General features: G+C 41.1%; 1 protein-coding gene across 3 annotated transcripts in view; it reads left to right on the top strand.

Moving 5' to 3' along the window:
- Positions 1-18,232, top strand: part of MKX (mohawk homeobox) — a 179,140-nt gene that overhangs the window by 59,376 nt on the left and 101,532 nt on the right. For all 3 annotated transcript variants that reach the window (XM_073629834.1, XM_073629833.1, XM_073629835.1), the window contains exon 4: positions 12,939-13,092. In XM_073629834.1, coding sequence (XP_073485935.1) covers positions 12,939-13,092 — 154 coding nt within the window. The remainder of the gene's footprint in view (positions 1-12,938; positions 13,093-18,232) is intronic.

Genomic DNA, 18,232 nt, shown 5'->3' with positions numbered 1-18,232 from the left:
TCCCCATAACTTAATGGGAAAGTGTTCTGTAGTTCACAGAGGTAAACTTGGCAGGGCTGATAGCATTGCTTGAGGTTTCGACAGGCGCTTACGAGTTAACTGGATTTCTGCCACAATTAACAGGTATTTGTTTTCATTTATTGGACAAATATAACAAAATGCCTTTGATGGTATATTTAACAACCTAAAAGGGAGTAAATTATAGAAGTACTTAATTTGAGTTTGATGTACTGAAGGCAGTATGTACAGTCACATAGACTGTGACGGTGTTGAGCAGAAGGAAGGAAAGTAGTTTAATCATTGGTTATAAATGAATGGCTCTTCATTTTATAAGCCAATTCCATCAAAAAGTAGTATTTTGTTTTTGTATTGGCAACCGTAAGTTGAGTAACTTGGCAGCTTCTTATAGCTATCTGGGATTCTAATAGCATTGCTACTTTACTAGTAGTTTGTGTTTCTTCACTCCTCGTTCAAGGTCATAGGTACAAATAATAAATTTGCCACAGACCTAGACAGTTCATGCTGAATGTATGATGAATAATTCCTCTTTAAATCCAGAGATATAAGCTGATGAAATTATATGCAAACCTTGACTTTTGCTGTAAAAGTCAAGGTTAGCTGTGCCCCCTCATGTTCCCTTTTGGACAGTGAGGTCACACATCTTTTACTAGACCCTGGTGGGACCAAGCTCAACTTTTACAGAAAAATAGGGAAGATTGGCACATCATTTCAGTTGCCTTTTATCTCAGGATCTACTGATCCTTGACATGCAAGTTCATCTCTGCTTTTTCAGCATATGCTTATTGTATAGGGCATGTTTACCTCAAAGTGTGTGTAAAGCCATTTTTCCCTTTATTATTTGATAGGGAATGGACTGATTATAACCCATCAGTTTCTTTCTTTTTTTTTTTTTGCTATGCGCGTCCAACAGGAAACGAATGGAAATCTTTTCTAAACAAGGTTTCACCACTGAAAGATTTCCCTTCACTTCCTGTTCTAGTAACAACTCTAAAATTTGGGATTTCCATCAGTTGTGTCCAGTTGACAATGGTCTGTAGGACAAATGGAGAAAACTTGGCAGGGCTGATAACATTGCTTGAGGTTTCGACAGGCGCTTATGAGTTAACTGGATTTCAATCTCTCCAGCAGGGACACTTACAACAGTAGAGCCTGACTGAGGGTCTAACCCTTTCCTAGGGACACTGAGAAAAGAATACATGTGTTTGAGATCTATTTGAAGTATATCAAAACTCAAAACAAAAATGTCATTGATTGTAGTGTAGCTGTGATTAGATATGGTGGCTGGCTAAGATACATTTCCACAAGTGCAGCAAAATACATGCTGATCCTGTACAAAAGCGGTGTAATTTGTGCACTGAACTGAAATCTCAAACAATTATGTCAATCTTCCTAGCTATTATCTGTGGACTACAAAAAAAACTTTACCCAATGTAATGGAAATGAGAATAGGGGAGATGTTTGTAGTCCAAATGGGGAAAGCATTTGGGGAAAGGGGGTTGGATCCCCTCACTAGAAGAAAATAACCTAAAAAAAAAAAGTCTGGAAATAAAGAAAACTATTGCAGCCACCACTTTTAATGCAGACTTCCAGTCCTTATAATAGGCAGAAGGTCCACCATAGAAAACCATCATGTGTTGCCAGCATCCCAGTTTGTAATGAAACAATACAGTACCCCCAATGTGGGTGGGATTTTCAAAGCAACTACTATATCCAATAAAGTTATTGCTATTGCTATTACATGTAAATATAAATATAAATGTAAATATAAATATATGATTTTATACAACTTTATTGGATATAGTAGTTGCCTTGAAAATCCCACTCACTTTGGGGGTACTGTATTGTTTCAGTCCCCATAATAGATTTTTTTTCAAAAGCTCCCCTGTGATCGTTATTTTTATATTTACATTAGACTACTTTTACAACTGTATTTATGCAGGTTATTTTTAAATATTTAAATCTTTACCTGATCTCGGAAGTAGGCAGGGGGCCATGTAGGATATGGGCATCTGAAGCCCGCTTGTGTCTTTTTCCAGGATTCGGTGCAGCTGGCTACCCAGCATGCACCTCCCGATCTCGTGCCTGCGCAGTAATGACACTGCGTGGCGCAGTTTGTTCAGAACAGGTTGCCATAGCAATGGCAGTGGCGACAAAAGTACCCGCCCCCTTGTTATGGCAACCTGTCAATCACATTCCATCCAGGAGGATGCCTGTTGACTTCTGGTATTGATGACACTTATATCCCAGGAGCCAACAGGTGGGAGGATATTACGTGAGGTAGGACGGAAGTGGAGCCCTATAAGGTACTCACACTTTAGAAAAAAAAAAAAAACTTCCAAACAATAATGACATAGCGATGAGCAACAGTGGGGGTTGAAGGTAAAAAATAGGGTGGAACTCCGCTTTAAGGACCAGTAAGCTGAAATATATAACATTTTTGTTTTGGGCTTAGAGACCATTCATGTGCGTAGTCAGGGGGCAGTAAAACCAGGCAGTTGAGACATGGTTTTACCACCTTCCGACCACTCATCTTAACACAGATATGCTGTGTTTAGAGCACAAGTTAACGCAACTGGTGCAAGTCATTGGGGCTGTATTAAAACCAATGTGCAATGTATGCGATTGCGGCATGGCGGTGCGGCATTTACAGGGTTAATACTGGCAGTCAGAAGGCAAAATATCACCTCCTCACTGCTTGTCAAATTCCTTTGAAAAGCTATCAACTATGGATTGTTCATTAGAGGGGTGGCAGGGCCTGCTGCACATGTGAATGAGCCCTTGCTGCTTATGTCCAGTGAGTGAAAAGATGAATGAAGTAGGAGTTAAGCGCACATAAATTACAGCAATACCAGGTGACACTTCCTCCTGTTTTGCACATTACTCTCTCCCCATAGTCTCACCCCCACTTGCATTTCCTTTTTCTATTTATGACATCATTGATATGAAGAAAATGAGAATCCTGTTTGACTTATAAAACCCAGGATTATGGTAATGACTTTTTAAGACGTGTGGGTATAATTTAAACGGAAACAGTAAAAGTCTCTTAACAAAATAGTTTCCCGTAAAAACAAATCTCTTTCTAAGCCCTGAAAGGTATTGTTCACATGTACTGTACATATGTCTCCAAGCACTGGATCCAGAATCATTGCAGTACGCTTATCACTTAAAGCTGAACTCCCAGCAGATACTAACAAATACCAATTCTTGCAGTTATGCATGAATTAAAAACAGCTAAGTACACAGTCACATATTTATATTGCTGTTCTTAATGTCCTGAAAGACATGCATCCATGTCAGATTGGTGACCTGATTTTTTTCTACTGCAGTTTTGCAATATAGATTGGCTACAAATCAGAACGGACAGATTCTGGTACTTACATTAGCAGCTCCCTCACCCTGCAAGGGTTAAATGCTCATTAGCTCTAGAGCACATGTGTCAAACACAAGACCCGGGAGCTGAATCAGGCTCGCCAGGCCATTTCATGTGGCCCTCGCACCTCTCCTGCAGCTATGGCACCCCCCTCATCACCGCCCTCACCTTGTCTCAGCAGTTGGCAACAGAGAGGAGGACAGATCTCCTTCTACAGATCCTACACCTCTCTGTGCTGCTGTAGCACCCCTCTCTGACTCCCTTGGTCTCAGCATTCAGCAGACTCTGGCTGTTGACTACAGCCCTCCTCTGGTCCTCCTACAGACCCTGCACTTTCTGCTTCCTCTATCCCCAGCTTCTTTCTGGAAACAGAACAAGGTAAGTGGGTTGCACTGTGATAAAAGGGAGGGCGGGAGACTCTTGACTTCTGATGGTGGGGTGCTCTGGACATCTAGTCTTACAGATACAACAGGCCCTTTGAGGTCAACCAAAAGGCCGATGCAGAAATTGAGTTGCTCTAGAGGATGAGAAATAAGATGTAATACTTACCTTATTCCTCCCTCTGGTGCTCTCCTCTGTTTCGGCTTGTGGGCAGTCCGACACCCTCCTCATGTAAAATGCAGGGCTATCGGTTATTATTGATTACGCTTTTGTGCAATCGTGGCTAGGAGTGTCTTATAGAAAAGGCTTCAAGGCACAGATGGAGGGAGCTTTCTGGAGCAAGGAATAAGGTAAGTATTTTACCAAATCCCTCAATGCCTCTCAACCTAACCCAACACTTACTTATCATTTTGTATACATGTACAACTTGCATCATCCAAAGGTTTCAACAGTTCAACAAAGATGGGGAGATCTTGAAGGATCTTGGGTTGTATCTAAAATCAAAAGTATTTTTTTTAGTTTTGGATAAGTGAGAAATTCCCTTCATACATACATTTGGTATATATACAGTATGTCTAAACTTTGTATATATACAGTGAGGTTGATTTACTAAAACCGGAGAGTGCATAATCTGGTGCAGCTCTGCATAGAAACCATTTTTTTTGTCAAAGTTTAATGTGTTACTAAACCCACAACAGTAAAATCAATCTGTATATGCAGTAAAGCATGCTTATTATACTCACTGTGGAACCTAAGGGATTAATCCTTCACATTGTGTAAAAAGGCTGTTTGATTCAGTTTTTTCTGGTCCTCCTCTTCTTTTAATTTCCCCAATTTATCTGCTGATCTTACAGAACCTTGGGGGCACTGTGCACATGCTCAGCTTGGTGTGCATTGCTAGAGAGGTTTTTTTTTTCTTTGGAGGGTGCATGTGCTCAACACAATCAGTACAGTCCAGACAGGGGGTCAGGGATCATGCAGCCTCAAAGGACAGTCAGAGGAGAATGAAAGCTCCTCTTACAAGCTTTAACCAGACACTGATAGAAGTCAGAAGACCACTATATACTGTTGAGAAAAGGTATTTAGCAGTTTATATTTACTAAATTAATTGCATTTCCATGTTCTGTGTACTGTAGGAGACCAGATATAGCGAATGCAGGGTCCTGGGTTTAGTAACACTTTAATTGAACAAGCTGAAGTTAGAAGCTGATTGGCTACCATGCATAGCTGCATAAGATTTTGCACTCTCCAGTTTTAGTAAACCAACCCCAGTATGTCTACACTTTGTATGTATATGGCTATACTACTTTTAAATAGTAAAAGAACTCCTTATCCTGTATACACCTGTCACTGACCTTTGTAGCTTCAGACACAATGGAATAATTACGGTAATCTTTACATTTTACAACAGAGGCACTAAAATCTCAGCTATCCTTATTTCCTTTAGTGGCATGGACTTGGCAGTCTTCCAGATTATAAAGACTAAAACAGGTGATGTACTGTAAACTGTTGAGAGTTTATGTTGTGATATTTGAGGATTATTTACTCTGCGATACTTGTAGCTAGAGAAGTCAGTTTCAAAACTGAACTCAAGGAAAAGTAAAAGTCCTTGGGCTGTGCCGGCACTGCAACGGTTAATTGCTTTTTATGTCTTGGGGACCCGGTAAAGCAGTTTTACTTACCGAATCCTCTGCTCTGACAAGCCCCTCTGCTTTGTTAGCCGGGTCCCCACGGCCTCTTCTCCCCTGTGCTTAGGTGGTTAGAGGCACCAGACGCCATCAAGACCATGTATTGGATGTGAGGACGCTAAAGGAACAGTCCAGTGCAACTTACAATTCATTACATGTGGTGGCTGGATCAGTTTTCTTTTCTTTGGCTTTTTACCCTCTGTTTTCACCATTTTTTTTGCTTTTGGGTAAAAGGTTTTGCATTAATAAATAAAAGCTGATCATTTTAATCGCATTAAAGCGGAGGTCCACCCTAAAATAAAAAATTACATAAACATTCTCAAAAAATTTTTTTTTTTTAAATTTAAAAAAAAAATAGTTTTACTTACTAGAAACCCCTGTTGCTAGGCAGTCTTCCTAATCTGCCTCTTCCTATTCCACGGCGCTTCCTCCTCTTCGGCGAGCGGCCCCGTTGCATTCCGGGACATGTGTGTGTCCCAGAAAACAACGGAGCCATTCACACAGCGCCACGTGACTCGCGCATGCGCAGTAGGAAACAGGCGGTGAAGCTGCAAGGCTCCACTGCCTGTCTCCCTTTGTTAAGATGGCGGCGCCGGCACCCGATCCGATGGACGGATCGGCCTCGGGGGGCCGACATCGCGGGCTCCCTGGACAGGTAAGTGTCCTTATTAAAAGTCAGCAGCTACAATGTTTGTAGCTGCTGACTTAAAAAAAAAAAAAAATTGCGGCTGGAACACCGCTTTACATAACTTTAATGTCCCATCCATGTAAACTAATACATTCTGCGGGTGAGCTTTTGAAAAACAACAGATTTGCTGGCTGGACCACTAGGCCCCATACACACTAGCATTTTTTCTGCTCCTAGAAGCTAAATAATGTTAACCTGTCCATGTACACTACTTTAGGCTATTAGTGTTTTTTGAGCTTCTTTTTAGGAGAAAAAAAAATAGTTTTTGTAGAGTTTTTAGGATAATTTTTCCAGCAGAAAAAAACGCTGAACTTTCCTAAACGCTAAAGTGCATGCTGGGTCAGTGACTTCACAAGGGGGCAGTGCCACCAGGTGATGTTGCCAGGTGGTCATGCCCCTTAGCTGTTTAAGAACTGTCAGACGGCGGAGCAGGCAGATGGTGGGAGACTTCAAACTGAGCTTTTTTTTTCTTTTTTCGGGTCAGCAATGGCAGCGGGTGTCGTGATTGACGATGGATTTACATCGGGGGACATTGTTTTTATTTTTTAAATAAAGGAATTGTCAAAAACTGTATCTGTGTTTTTATTTTATTTTTACACTTTTTTTGGTGAATGAGTACCCCATACTGATTTACATGGGGGGTGGCAAGATCTGGGGGCCCCCTCCAGATTTCAATAAGCCCCCAGCCCGCAGACCCCCACAACCACCGGTCCTTTTCCTCATCAATATGGGGACGAGGTGGGAGTTTAGGGAATGTAAGGGCATGTGGCCTGTTATGGTTCGGGGGGGGGGGGGGGGCGCTTGCTTGTTTCCCTCCTTTTCTGCCCTGCCAGGCTGCATGCTCAGATAACGGTCTGGCATGGATTTTGGGTGGGACCCCACACCATTTCTTTTTCTAATTTTGGCATGGGGTTCCCCCCAAAATCCATACCAGACCTAAGGGGGGAACCCCACTCCATTTTTTTTATTTTTGGCGTGGGGTTGCCCTGAAAATCTGTAGCAGACCTGAAAGGGCCTGGTATGGATTGGGGGGACCCCCATGCTGTTTTTTTCTCAGTTTTTTTTATTGCTGGCAGTTGTTTAGTTTACATTTTGCTGTCAGCGGGGAACCCCCGATGACAGCTGATGAGTCATCCGTTGTTAAGGACGTGGTGGCCGGCTTCCCGGCCTGCTCCTTAACAACCAGCTATTCACTAATTGTTAGGAACGCCAGCGGCCACCCGCTCCTTAACAAAAACGCTACCACTCCTAAATACTTGTAAACACTCCTAAACACTGCAAAATGCTGGAAGAAAAACGCTAAATATTAGCATTTTTTATCCAGTGATTTTTCAGCTGTTTTTAAAAGTCTAGTGTACATGGAGCCTAAAAAAGGAAACTAATACAGCCATCACATCGAAGAATTGGTACGCTTTTGGGTTTAATACTGCTTTATTGTTTTTCTTTTTCGATCTGCCTGGATATCACTTATTTCTTCTATAGTCTACAGCAGCATGTCTGAATCTGAGATCTGTCGACAAGAGGTGGCTGTACTGGTCACGGTCTAATCCTGAGCTGGGGCACAGCAACCACTGCTATCCGAATGGGAATACATAATCTGCTCACTTGCATAAACTTTTTGTTTTCATTCCAGATATTATTTTTGAGAGACTTTAAGACTTTTTTTGGCACAGCTGGAATATGCAGACGAGCATTAAACTAATCTTGCCATGTTGTTGTGTGTGTCATAGTAAATCCTACAGACATCACATGAGCAATATATCAGCTGAAACGTTTGGAGGGAAGCCTCTCTCCATGGTGCATTAAAACATGGAGGTCTTCCAAGACATCCCTCTCCACTGATATCTCTTAAGGGACTTGTCAATTCTAAGTAATCCAAACAAGTAGTAGGACTGTGGAGTGAGAATGACAGCAGTGCTGGATAGAATGTTTCTCTAGGAAGATGCAGGATAAAAGAATAGTCTGGTGTACTAAATAACTGAAACACATTTTATTAACCAATACTATTTTATAATTTGATCTGTGTTCCAGTTTATTTTTATGTTTTGCAGAAGATATCTTTTCTGGACGAATAATGCTTAACAGCAAGCTCACGTGAATGGGTTGCGTTTGGCAGCAGTACTGCTTGCCGAATGAAACATTTTTTTTTCTTCATTTTTGCTGTAGTATGGGTACAGTTTTGTGTTTAGGTGGGTGGTCAGGGAGTGGTAAAACTGCAGCTCAACCATCTGCTTTTACTGCCCCCAGCCGCCCATGTGAACGAATCCTATCTTTCGAATTACTGTTTCCCCTGCTGCACACTGTGGTTTCATCCTATGGTCCCTATGTCAGTAGAAGACACTGTAGTGACATAAAGGTCAGAAGATGGAGCCATAACACATGGCGGGGGATGCAGACATTCCACACTCCCAGAAAGGTTAAATGGTGAAGATTCTGACCAGAGGTTCTGCCACCCCTTATAGATCAAGGATGGAAGACACTAGCCAAAGAGGTAAGTATAATACGTCTTCTTTGACTTAGAACTAGTTGTGGGATTTTTTTTCATGGCAAAGACAGTACATTCTCTCTTGTTCCACTTCAAAGTTATTTCATATGACCTTAAAGGTGGAGCAGGGAGAAGGTGGCGGTGATGTCTTGGTCTCTGCATCGGCTTCCCGTTTAGACTAGTTTATACTATAAATGATGTGGATTACTCCGAGGTATCAGCTCAATCCTGGCACCACATGGAACTCAGAAATGTGAAGTGTACAGGGACAATGTAGCTGCACTGTAAACATTTGTGAAAAGCAATACTAGATTTCACTTTTTTGGCTTCTCTTAAGCTTCCTTTCTGGATTCAAAGAGATGGGCAGCCTGAGGTCCCCTAATCTTATTATGAGTGTTCCTAAGCCATTTTGTATCAATATAATTAATATAATGTGCAGCAGCACACTTGCTATAAAATTTTAATAAAATATAGAATTAAGCAACACATTGCCATATGAACATTATTATTTTTTTTGATGCATCATTTGGAATAAACATGTTCCGTAGTGAAAGCCAGTAGTAAAAAAACAAAAGCCTGCCAACACTGCTGCCATGATTTCTAGATGCAGAGTAGTGAGTGCGCACAATGGGGGAGATTTACTAAAATTGGAGAACTCAGAATCCGGCGCAGCTGTGCATGGTGGCCAATCAGCTTCTGACGTAAGCTTTGGCAATAAAACCTGGAAGCTGATTGGTCTCTATGCACAGCTTCACCAGAATGTGCACGCTCCGGTTTTAGTAAATCTCCCCCAATAATGATGCCAGCACCATCTCTGCAATCCATGTAACCCAAAAAAAATCTGGAAAATCCTGTGTGTGGGGGGATTTTTACCAGATTCTGAATGCTCCAGCTTTGGGAAATCCCCCCACTGGGGGACTAATTCTCATCTAGGTAATGGATTGTATCCCTTCAGTGGAAGGTACCAATGTCTGTGTTGGCTCTCCTCTTTTAAATCCTAATTCCAGGCTAACAGATACATTTACAACTTCAATATATATAAATGAGCTGTTTTACCTACCAGCATTGAGTGAGATTTACATGGCATAGCACTGCCTGGCAGGGGAGGAGAACCAATTTCCTTTTCTCCTGTAGTTCAGTAACACTTACAACATGGGTGCTCAGCCTGGGCCCCTCCAGCTGTTGTGGAACTACAAGTCCCATCATGCCTCTGCCTTTGGGAGTCATGCTTGTAATTGTCATCCTTTCATTGCCTCATGGGATTTGTAATTCCGCAACAGCTGGAGGGCCACAGATTGAGCACCCATGGTTTACAAGCTACATCTGACCACCACACTGTGTCTGAGCCATGAAAGGGAAGCAGCTGATGAGTTCATCTCTATGTCATTCTCTCCTCCTATCAGCATGCTCCTTTCATTGCAGCACAACTGACCGGCTCCTTGTGCTACTTCTCTTTCCCCATTCTAAGCTCTGCTGTACAAAGGCTGCAATAGGCTGATACCATGTCAAATTCAGATGCTTACTTTGCTGGAATTTAAAAAAAAAATGTAATGACATATTGATGAATACAATAAACAACATGCATAAAATACATTAAATGCATATAACATTTTACGGAAATATTTTTGTTGATATGAGTGGTCTGTCGACAGGGTCTCTTTAACTCTCATTTAAGTTATAGGTCTATATAAGAAAGTCCATGTGGACCTTTTCTATAAGTAATGTTTGTAAAGAACTGATCGCAACTAAGGCCGGCCATACATGGTTCGAATCTTGGCCAACTCAGCAGGAACCGGCCGAGATTTGAACCGTTAATGGGCAGGCTGAATGTACCAATTTGATTGATCGATCAACTTGGGTACAACCTGCTGGATTCTCTTCTGATTATCGCTAGCGGCTGCTATAGCCGCTAGCGATAATCACTGTCTTCTCCCAGCGGGGACGGCTTCCCTCGCTTGGTTGCAGGAAAGAAATTTGCACTGTGTATGCCATGTAACTCCTTATCTATTTAATTTCAGAGTTAGTTACTTTTCCTGACAAGTCTTTTGTACTGAGACTTGAGCCGAGAAGATTGTCACTACTAAGTGAATGTTTTAAGACACATTTTTTTTTTTGGCTTTGTAAAGCCAAACCTAATTTAAGCAATATGGTGTAAAACATCCAGACTAGATACAGATGTAGCGGAAGAAGGAATATATGGTATCAGCATTTGGGTCTGGACAATGCTGAGTCTTTTAGGGGTTTTCCTGCTGTTGGTAAAGTTTAGCACTTTCTTTGACTGGAACCAATGTAAAGAACTGAAAAGTATTCTAGGAATCCATTTACTTGTATGAGGACCTGCTCAGTGCACATCGCCTAGACCTAAAATTAACAGTATATTTAGTACATGCTGCTGCACATACTACTAGTAACAATATATACAAGTCCTTGTATTGTTGTAGCAATAATAATATATTTCTGATTCTACTGTTACAAATCTCTGTCTAGTGAATGTGTGGAGCTTATTGGCTGAGTGGTTAGTGTTCTTTCCAAGGACTGCATTTTCTCTTCTACGGGGGTAGTCTGAAAAGTTTATGGCCCGAAACGGAAAGAGTAACCACACAAACATGAAACTTTTATCACTGCACCAAGCCACGCTTCCAGATGTTCACCGCTGAAAATGGTGCCTGCACGCTATATGGTTTTCATGCATTCTTTATAGACATTCGGCACCCCCCAGTCAATTTGAAAATGGAGAAAGTGGAAGAATAAGAATCAAAGTGTTCTATCACGCATCAGGCAATAGTCATCTGGAATTCCAAGGGTGTGCAGCAGCAGTGCAGAAGGCTGTTGCCATCACTTTGCCCGATAATGGAACACTTTGAGGTTGATTTACTAAAGGCCAATAGACTGTGCACCTTGGAAAGTGCAATTGCACTCTGCAAGTGCAGCTGCTCCAGCGCTTAGTAAATGAGGTAAAGCTTCACTTTGCAAAGAATACCCAATCACATGCAAGAAAAATTAAAAAAACAGCATTTTTGCTTGCACGTGATTGGTTGATGAAAGTCAGCAGAGCTTCTGCTCATTTACTAAGCTCTGGAGCAACTGCTTTTGCAGTGTGCAACTGCACTTTCCAAAGTGCACAGCCTTTTTGCCTTTAGTAAATCAACCCCATTGAGTCTTCTTTTTCCACTTTCAACTTGACTACGGGGGGGGGGTGCAATTGTTTGCAAAGAGTGCATGAAAACCACATAGCATGCATGCACCATTTTCAGTGCTGAACCTCCAAAAGAGTGGTTGGGTGCAGTGATAAGGCTTCATGTCTGTCTGGTCACTCCTTCTGTTCAGGGTGTGAACTTTTCAGATTACCCTCGTAATAGCTTTAGATATCAATTAACCTAGTTAGGAACTCATTCCTGTGTGACAGTGCTTGGGCAATAACAAAGCACCAGCGCTGTCACATGGGAGGAAGGAAAGTGATTCACATGTTACTCCATGTTAAGAAGTACCAGGTGTTTCTCTGTTCCCGCCAACTGATTAGAGTAGTGAGGGAGCATAAGAACTGTAAGCGCTGCAGGGGAGGTTAAAGTGAAACTATCACCTTATCGAGAAAATTGCTGGTAGGTGGGCTTTTTTTTCGCAGAAGAAACTCTGTATGCGCAGGTCAGTGTAAATTCTTGGCATGCCTTGGTGCCAGGATGTGTTAACTCCTGTGTAAATGCTCAGGAGTTACATTATTCTGGGCTGGCCAATCAAAAAGGTTGAAGATGTCCAACCTGGAGTAAGACCAGATGAAGAGGAGGTCATTGGTGGCAAGGGAGCTCCGGAATGTCACATCACAGGAGGGAAGATACAGTAGACTATATTTCCGCTTTAAGTGAAGCTGTTGTTTGGCTGTTGATCGAACATTGTACAGGTTCACTTTAAGTTTAGGAGTCAGCGACATGTGGGCAAACACTCAACTTTTACTTATTTTTGGTGCCACGTGTCCAAAGCTGAGAACTACTACCACCCTACTACATATTTGTTCTCTTCACATCTTGTTTATGAATTCTGTATTTTTGTCTTTTCTGTATTTCAAAGTAATTAGTTTCAGTGAATATATTCAGTATTATTATTAATATAATCATTTTAGTATTATTATTGTGACTGGACAGATTCTAATAGACAGGAGAAAATGCTAAGGAGAGACAATCATTTGGTGGCCAAGATTGCGGTTTTTGTTTAATTGCAGTCAATGTACAAATGTGATCAATCACTTTTTGCAGTATTTGCTATTAAATTGGAAGCAAATATAATAAGATAAAATAATTTTTCAATTTTCAGGTGTCAAACTGGTTTGCAAACGCAAGACGTCGCCTCAAAAACACTGTGAGACAACCAGATCTGAGCTGGGCATTGCGGATAAAGTTATATAACAAATATGTTCAAGGCAATGCTGAGCGGTTAAGTATCAGCAGTGAAGACTCCTGCTCTGAAGGTTTGTTCATATACCTTTATATTGTGTCTTGGACACTTTATTCATGCAGTTCTTAGATAGGTGGAGTCATTTGTAGGGTGGAAGTGGAGATTCTTCTTACTAAAGTTACATTTAGAATGACTACATTAAGCTGTACAGTAAAATATTGTCCATGCTTCCTATTGGACATTGGACTTGTTTATCCTGCATCCCTGCACCATCACTGTCACTTGTAAAAGGTGGCAGTTGAAAGGTCAGTAAGAACATCAGCTGAAGCCATACGTTTACCAGCCACCAGTAGAGGGAACACCAAAATTGGATGTACACGACCATGTTGACACCCAAAGATAGGTAAACTGAATAGTAAATTGAATGGCACTGTTTCTTTAATGAAATGTTATGTTTAAAGTGTGAAGTCATAGCTTCTGATCTCTATACTTGTTCTGTTTCAGTGATACAGAAAGTATTGGATCAGTATAACAGCTGGGAAAACAGTATTTTCAATGACATCTTCACAATTTTTTTTTTATCACAGACTTCCTTTGGTGATGATCAGTTTACGATTTGGAAACCCATAGGGGAGTCTGTCTGAATAAATGGTTCTTTATAATCTATTCTTCCATTCACATGCAGCAAAAGTGACAGTGACTGATGTTGGGACAAACTATAACACTGCCAAGGGTGCTGGGGGGGCTGTTATAACTGATCTTTTTTTTAAAGCTTTAAAAGAACTCTGTCTGTATTTAAAGAAAGTCACAATCCGTAATATGCTTCTTTGCAGAACCAAGCTTTGCTAAATAAAATGTTCAGCTACATCACTGTTGGGAGTGTCAAATGCAAGCGACCCTTCAATGCGTGGTTCAACAACAGAAAAGGGCACCTGGCATCCAATGTACTCAAAATTGGTCAGGATGCTAAAGACCTTTTAGGTAGTGTAAGCAGGCCATTACCTGGTAGAATTTTGTTACAAATTTTCATTTTAAAGCCAGCCATACATAGATCAAAATTTGGCCAGTTCAGTAGGGACTGGCCCGAATTTTGATCCATGTATGGGCAGAAGTAAATCTAACAACTGAAGTCTCCCCGCCTTCAGTATACAATAGTTCAGTGGCGAGGATTCCCCCATCCATACACTTTGATGTGGATGGGGAAATCAACTCAATTAAAAAGCTGACTCATCCAAAGGCTGCCTATGAACGTTCATTCAATTTCCTGATTGTTATTGGGGTCAAATCAACATTCATTTTCAACCAAAGTGACAAGAAAATTTTAAATGATAGAGACAGAATATCAACCAATCCAAATCCAGAAAAAAACATGATACAAATGTTATAAATTGAGTTGCAGTTCAGTGAGTAAAATAAGTATTTGATCCCCTGCCAACCAACAATAATTCTGGCTCCCACAGACTGGCTACAGTATGTGCTCATGTGGTACACAGATTAGTCCTATCAATTTAAGAAGGTGCTCCTAACAAGAAGTCGTTATGTGTATAAAAGACACCTGTCCACAGAATCTCTTTCTTCCATTCAAAACTCACCATTATGACCAAGACCAAAGAGCTGTCAAAGGACATCAGGGACAAGACTGTAGACCTGCACAAGGCTGAAGCAAGAAGATTGGTGAAAAGGAGATAACTGTTGGAGCAATTATTCACAAATGGAAAAAATACAAAATAACCATCACTCGCCCCCGATATGGAGCTCCATGCAAGATTTTGCCTCATGGGGTAAGGATGATCATCAGAAAAGTGAGGGATCAGCCCAGAACTACACAGGAGGAGCTTGTGAATGATCTCAAGATAGTTGGGACCACAGTCACCAAACAAACCACTGGTAACACAATACGCCGCCATGGAAAGAAATCCTGCAGCACCTGCAAGGTCCATCTCCTCAAGAAAGCACATGTACAGGCCTGTCTAAAGTTTCCCAATGAACATCTAAATGATTCAGAGAAGGATTGGGAGAAAGTGCTTAATTCTATAGAAAATTTATGGAGGGAGCTGAAACTTCGAGTTGCCAAGCGACAGCCAAAAAACCTTAGAGAAGATCTGTAAAGAAGAGTGGGCCAAAATCTCTCCTGAGATGTGTGCAAACCTGGTAACCAACTACAAGAAATGTCTTACCTCTGCGTTTGCTAACAAGGGTTTCTCCACTAAGTATTAAGTCATGTTTTGCTTGGGGATCAAATACTTATTTTACTCACTGAACTGCAACTCAATTTATAGCATTTGTATCATGTGTTTTTTCTGGATTTTTGGTTGGTATTCTGTCTCTATCATTTAAATTACACATATGATAACAATTATAGACCCTTTATTTTTTTGTAAGTGGGCACACTTTCAAAATCTGCAGGGGATCAAATAACGATTTTCCCCGCTGTATACACATATTTAGTAATCATAAGACACATGTATGCTTGTAGTTGGTTTCTTCAGACACACTGTAGCGAAAGCATATACAGCTAGTTCTCAATTGTACAGTTGTGATAATACAGGAGAATATTAGTCTTAACATATCAAAATTAAAATCTTTTGAATGCGATCTTTTTTTTTTTTTGTAGCAGAAAATCTGGGGAAGGTGGGGAAACTAACACATTTCTAACAGAGTATGTGGTCTCCATTCGTCAAAGTTCCATTGTTCCAAAATTGAACATTAAGAGCAAACTTTGAAGTACTTTCGAACATTTGTCAAGTTGTGGAATGTTCAGGGATGTTTGGACAAATTTGCATACAAATATTCGTACAAACGTTTGCAAAAAAAATCTACTAGGGCATGGCTAGCTTTAGGCCTGTAACAAGCAGAGATTGCCAGCATGACAGCAGGACAACTAAATATTTTATTTGCAGGTAGCTTTTCATTTCACTTTTTTAAATAGTCTTTTAAACCAATAAGATTATTCCTTGTAAGCACCCCTTCTGTGGGTGTGTTTTGGGGAACTCCTCAAGTTAAATTACATACAGTGGGGTGGTTTGGTTCCCCCTTCTTGTTAGCATCCCTGGCACAGTTATAGTTTGTGCCTAAGCTACTGTTATAATAGCTGGGTGGCATGTAAATGATGGCAAAATTATAAAAAGAGGTATGTTAATTGAAAAGGATTAATAATACAAAATACTATAATGACATGTATTAACAACATTCATTTTTTAGAATAGATTCTCTTTGAAAAAAGTGGTCATTTAATTTTGTATTTTATTGCACTGAGGCAGAACAGCATTAGTGTAAATGTGAGGATCTAAGAGTCGTACAAAAGAAACAAGGCTTGATATCTAATTCCTTCCATGCCGTGTACACAGTGGCAGCTCATACACGATGTATCTGTTTATACTGGATGCTGGCCAGACTTTCTAAGAAAAGGAGGATTATTCCTGTAAAGAATAGGTTACATATCAGTAGAGGAAAAACTACTGGACTGAGCCAGTGGGGAATGTTTATTGGTAGAAAAATGAAGGTTGGAATACAAGAATACACACTATACTGAGTATGAGGGCACGATCTTACCGTGTTTGAAATGCATACGTTTATTTATGGTGCCTAGTCTGACAATCCAGTTCCTCTTAAACGTGTGACCCCGTTCTTCCCCTTTATACTCAGTTTACAAAAATAAACTGACGGGATTTACTCTTCATTGTCCGCAAGCTCTCGTGTTCATTGAGTAAGAGGGCTAGGAGGGAGAAAAAGAAAATAAACCAGATAGGATATTAAAGAAGATTCCAACACACCTACTGTGAGCAATATTTAAAGTGTACCTGTCATGGTAAAGAAAAAATAAAAATCCTAAAGTAACAATGTATTTGAAGAGCAAGTACCTTGTGGTTCCTGCAAGTACCTGACTTCAAATCTCTATGTCTCCATGAAGCCCCTTGGATCCAAAGCACAGGCTGGTGCACAAAACCTTGTAATTTAGCAGTCAAATGCCAGATCATCAGACTGTGGATACTCTGGCATTTGACAGTTGAAGTTGAGGTGGGGTTTAGAATTGGGAGCGGGGAGGTTTAATCTTTGCTTGTAAAAAAGCCTGGGCCTAGAAAAAAAGGGTCCCTAGAGGAACACAGAGATCAATTAGAAAAATAATGCACAAGTTTATAGGGCTCACTTTATCACTCTTGTTACCCTGGATGATTTATTTTACATCAATAAAGGTTCACTTCAATGGAAAAAATCACTTTACTTTCTTTAAAAGATATACTTAAGCCTAATAAAATGCCTTTTTCTGATTGATTGTTGTTATTGAATAACGCCCATAGTAGGTTTTTCAAATAGTTTAAAAAAAATTGTAATAGATGACAAGTAATTTTTTAAAGGAGAAGTACAGCCAAAGCTCATTTGGCTGTACTTCTCCTGTGGATCACGGGAGTGCAGTCCGTTCTGCACTCCTGTGACCCGTTTTCAGCAGACAGCGGGCTGAAGCCCACTGTCGGCTGGCGTCACTGAGCCGGTCCAGGCTCTGGAAGGATCTCGGCCATATGGTCGGGATCCACCCAGTGCCTGGACCTGCACTGGGTTCAGCCTCTCAGTGAGCCGCCAAGAGCCTGAGCCAGCCGCTCCCGCCCCCATCCACAGTCCAGTGCTCAAGTGAGTGCGGAGGACAGAGCAGAAAGCTGCTGACTGACAGTCAGCAGCTCTCTGCTCAGGAAGCACTGAGACTTGAGCCGTCGGCTGTGTTCGATCACTCGGTTCTCAGTGTTAGAGCCAGTGGGGGACAGATGCAGCATCGGACCGATGCTGTTCCAAGTATGAATTGAAAAAACCCAAACCCTATGCTTCTCTTTTAAAACAACATTGTATTTCCTTTACAAACAACATTTTTGACAAATTCTGAAGTACTAGACTTGAAAGGATAACAAGACTAATTCGGGAGCTAATTTCTGCAAGGCAAAGGCATGATGAGCTAGTATGCATCGCATACTAGCTCATTATGAAATACCTTAGAATGATACCCTGGATCGGCGTCGGCACACTGCTTACAGGCCCGACATGTTTCCCGAAGTTACTTCGGGGTTTATGGCCTCCAGTGCTTTGATTGGCCGGAGCTGCAATTATCTCACTCCCGTGCATGCGCACAGGAACCCGCTGGTCATGGCACAGGCCCTGAAGAAACAGCACAAGCAGGCCGTTCCTTCATTGCGCATGCGCCGATGATGTCGGCGGCAGCGTATACA

This window comes from Aquarana catesbeiana, linkage group LG05 (assembly GCF_042186555.1).
Source record: "Aquarana catesbeiana isolate 2022-GZ linkage group LG05, ASM4218655v1, whole genome shotgun sequence".
In the NCBI taxonomy this organism is placed as follows: Eukaryota; Metazoa; Chordata; class Amphibia; order Anura; family Ranidae; genus Aquarana; species Aquarana catesbeiana.
This window is presented reverse-complemented; position numbering and strand designations above follow the sequence as displayed.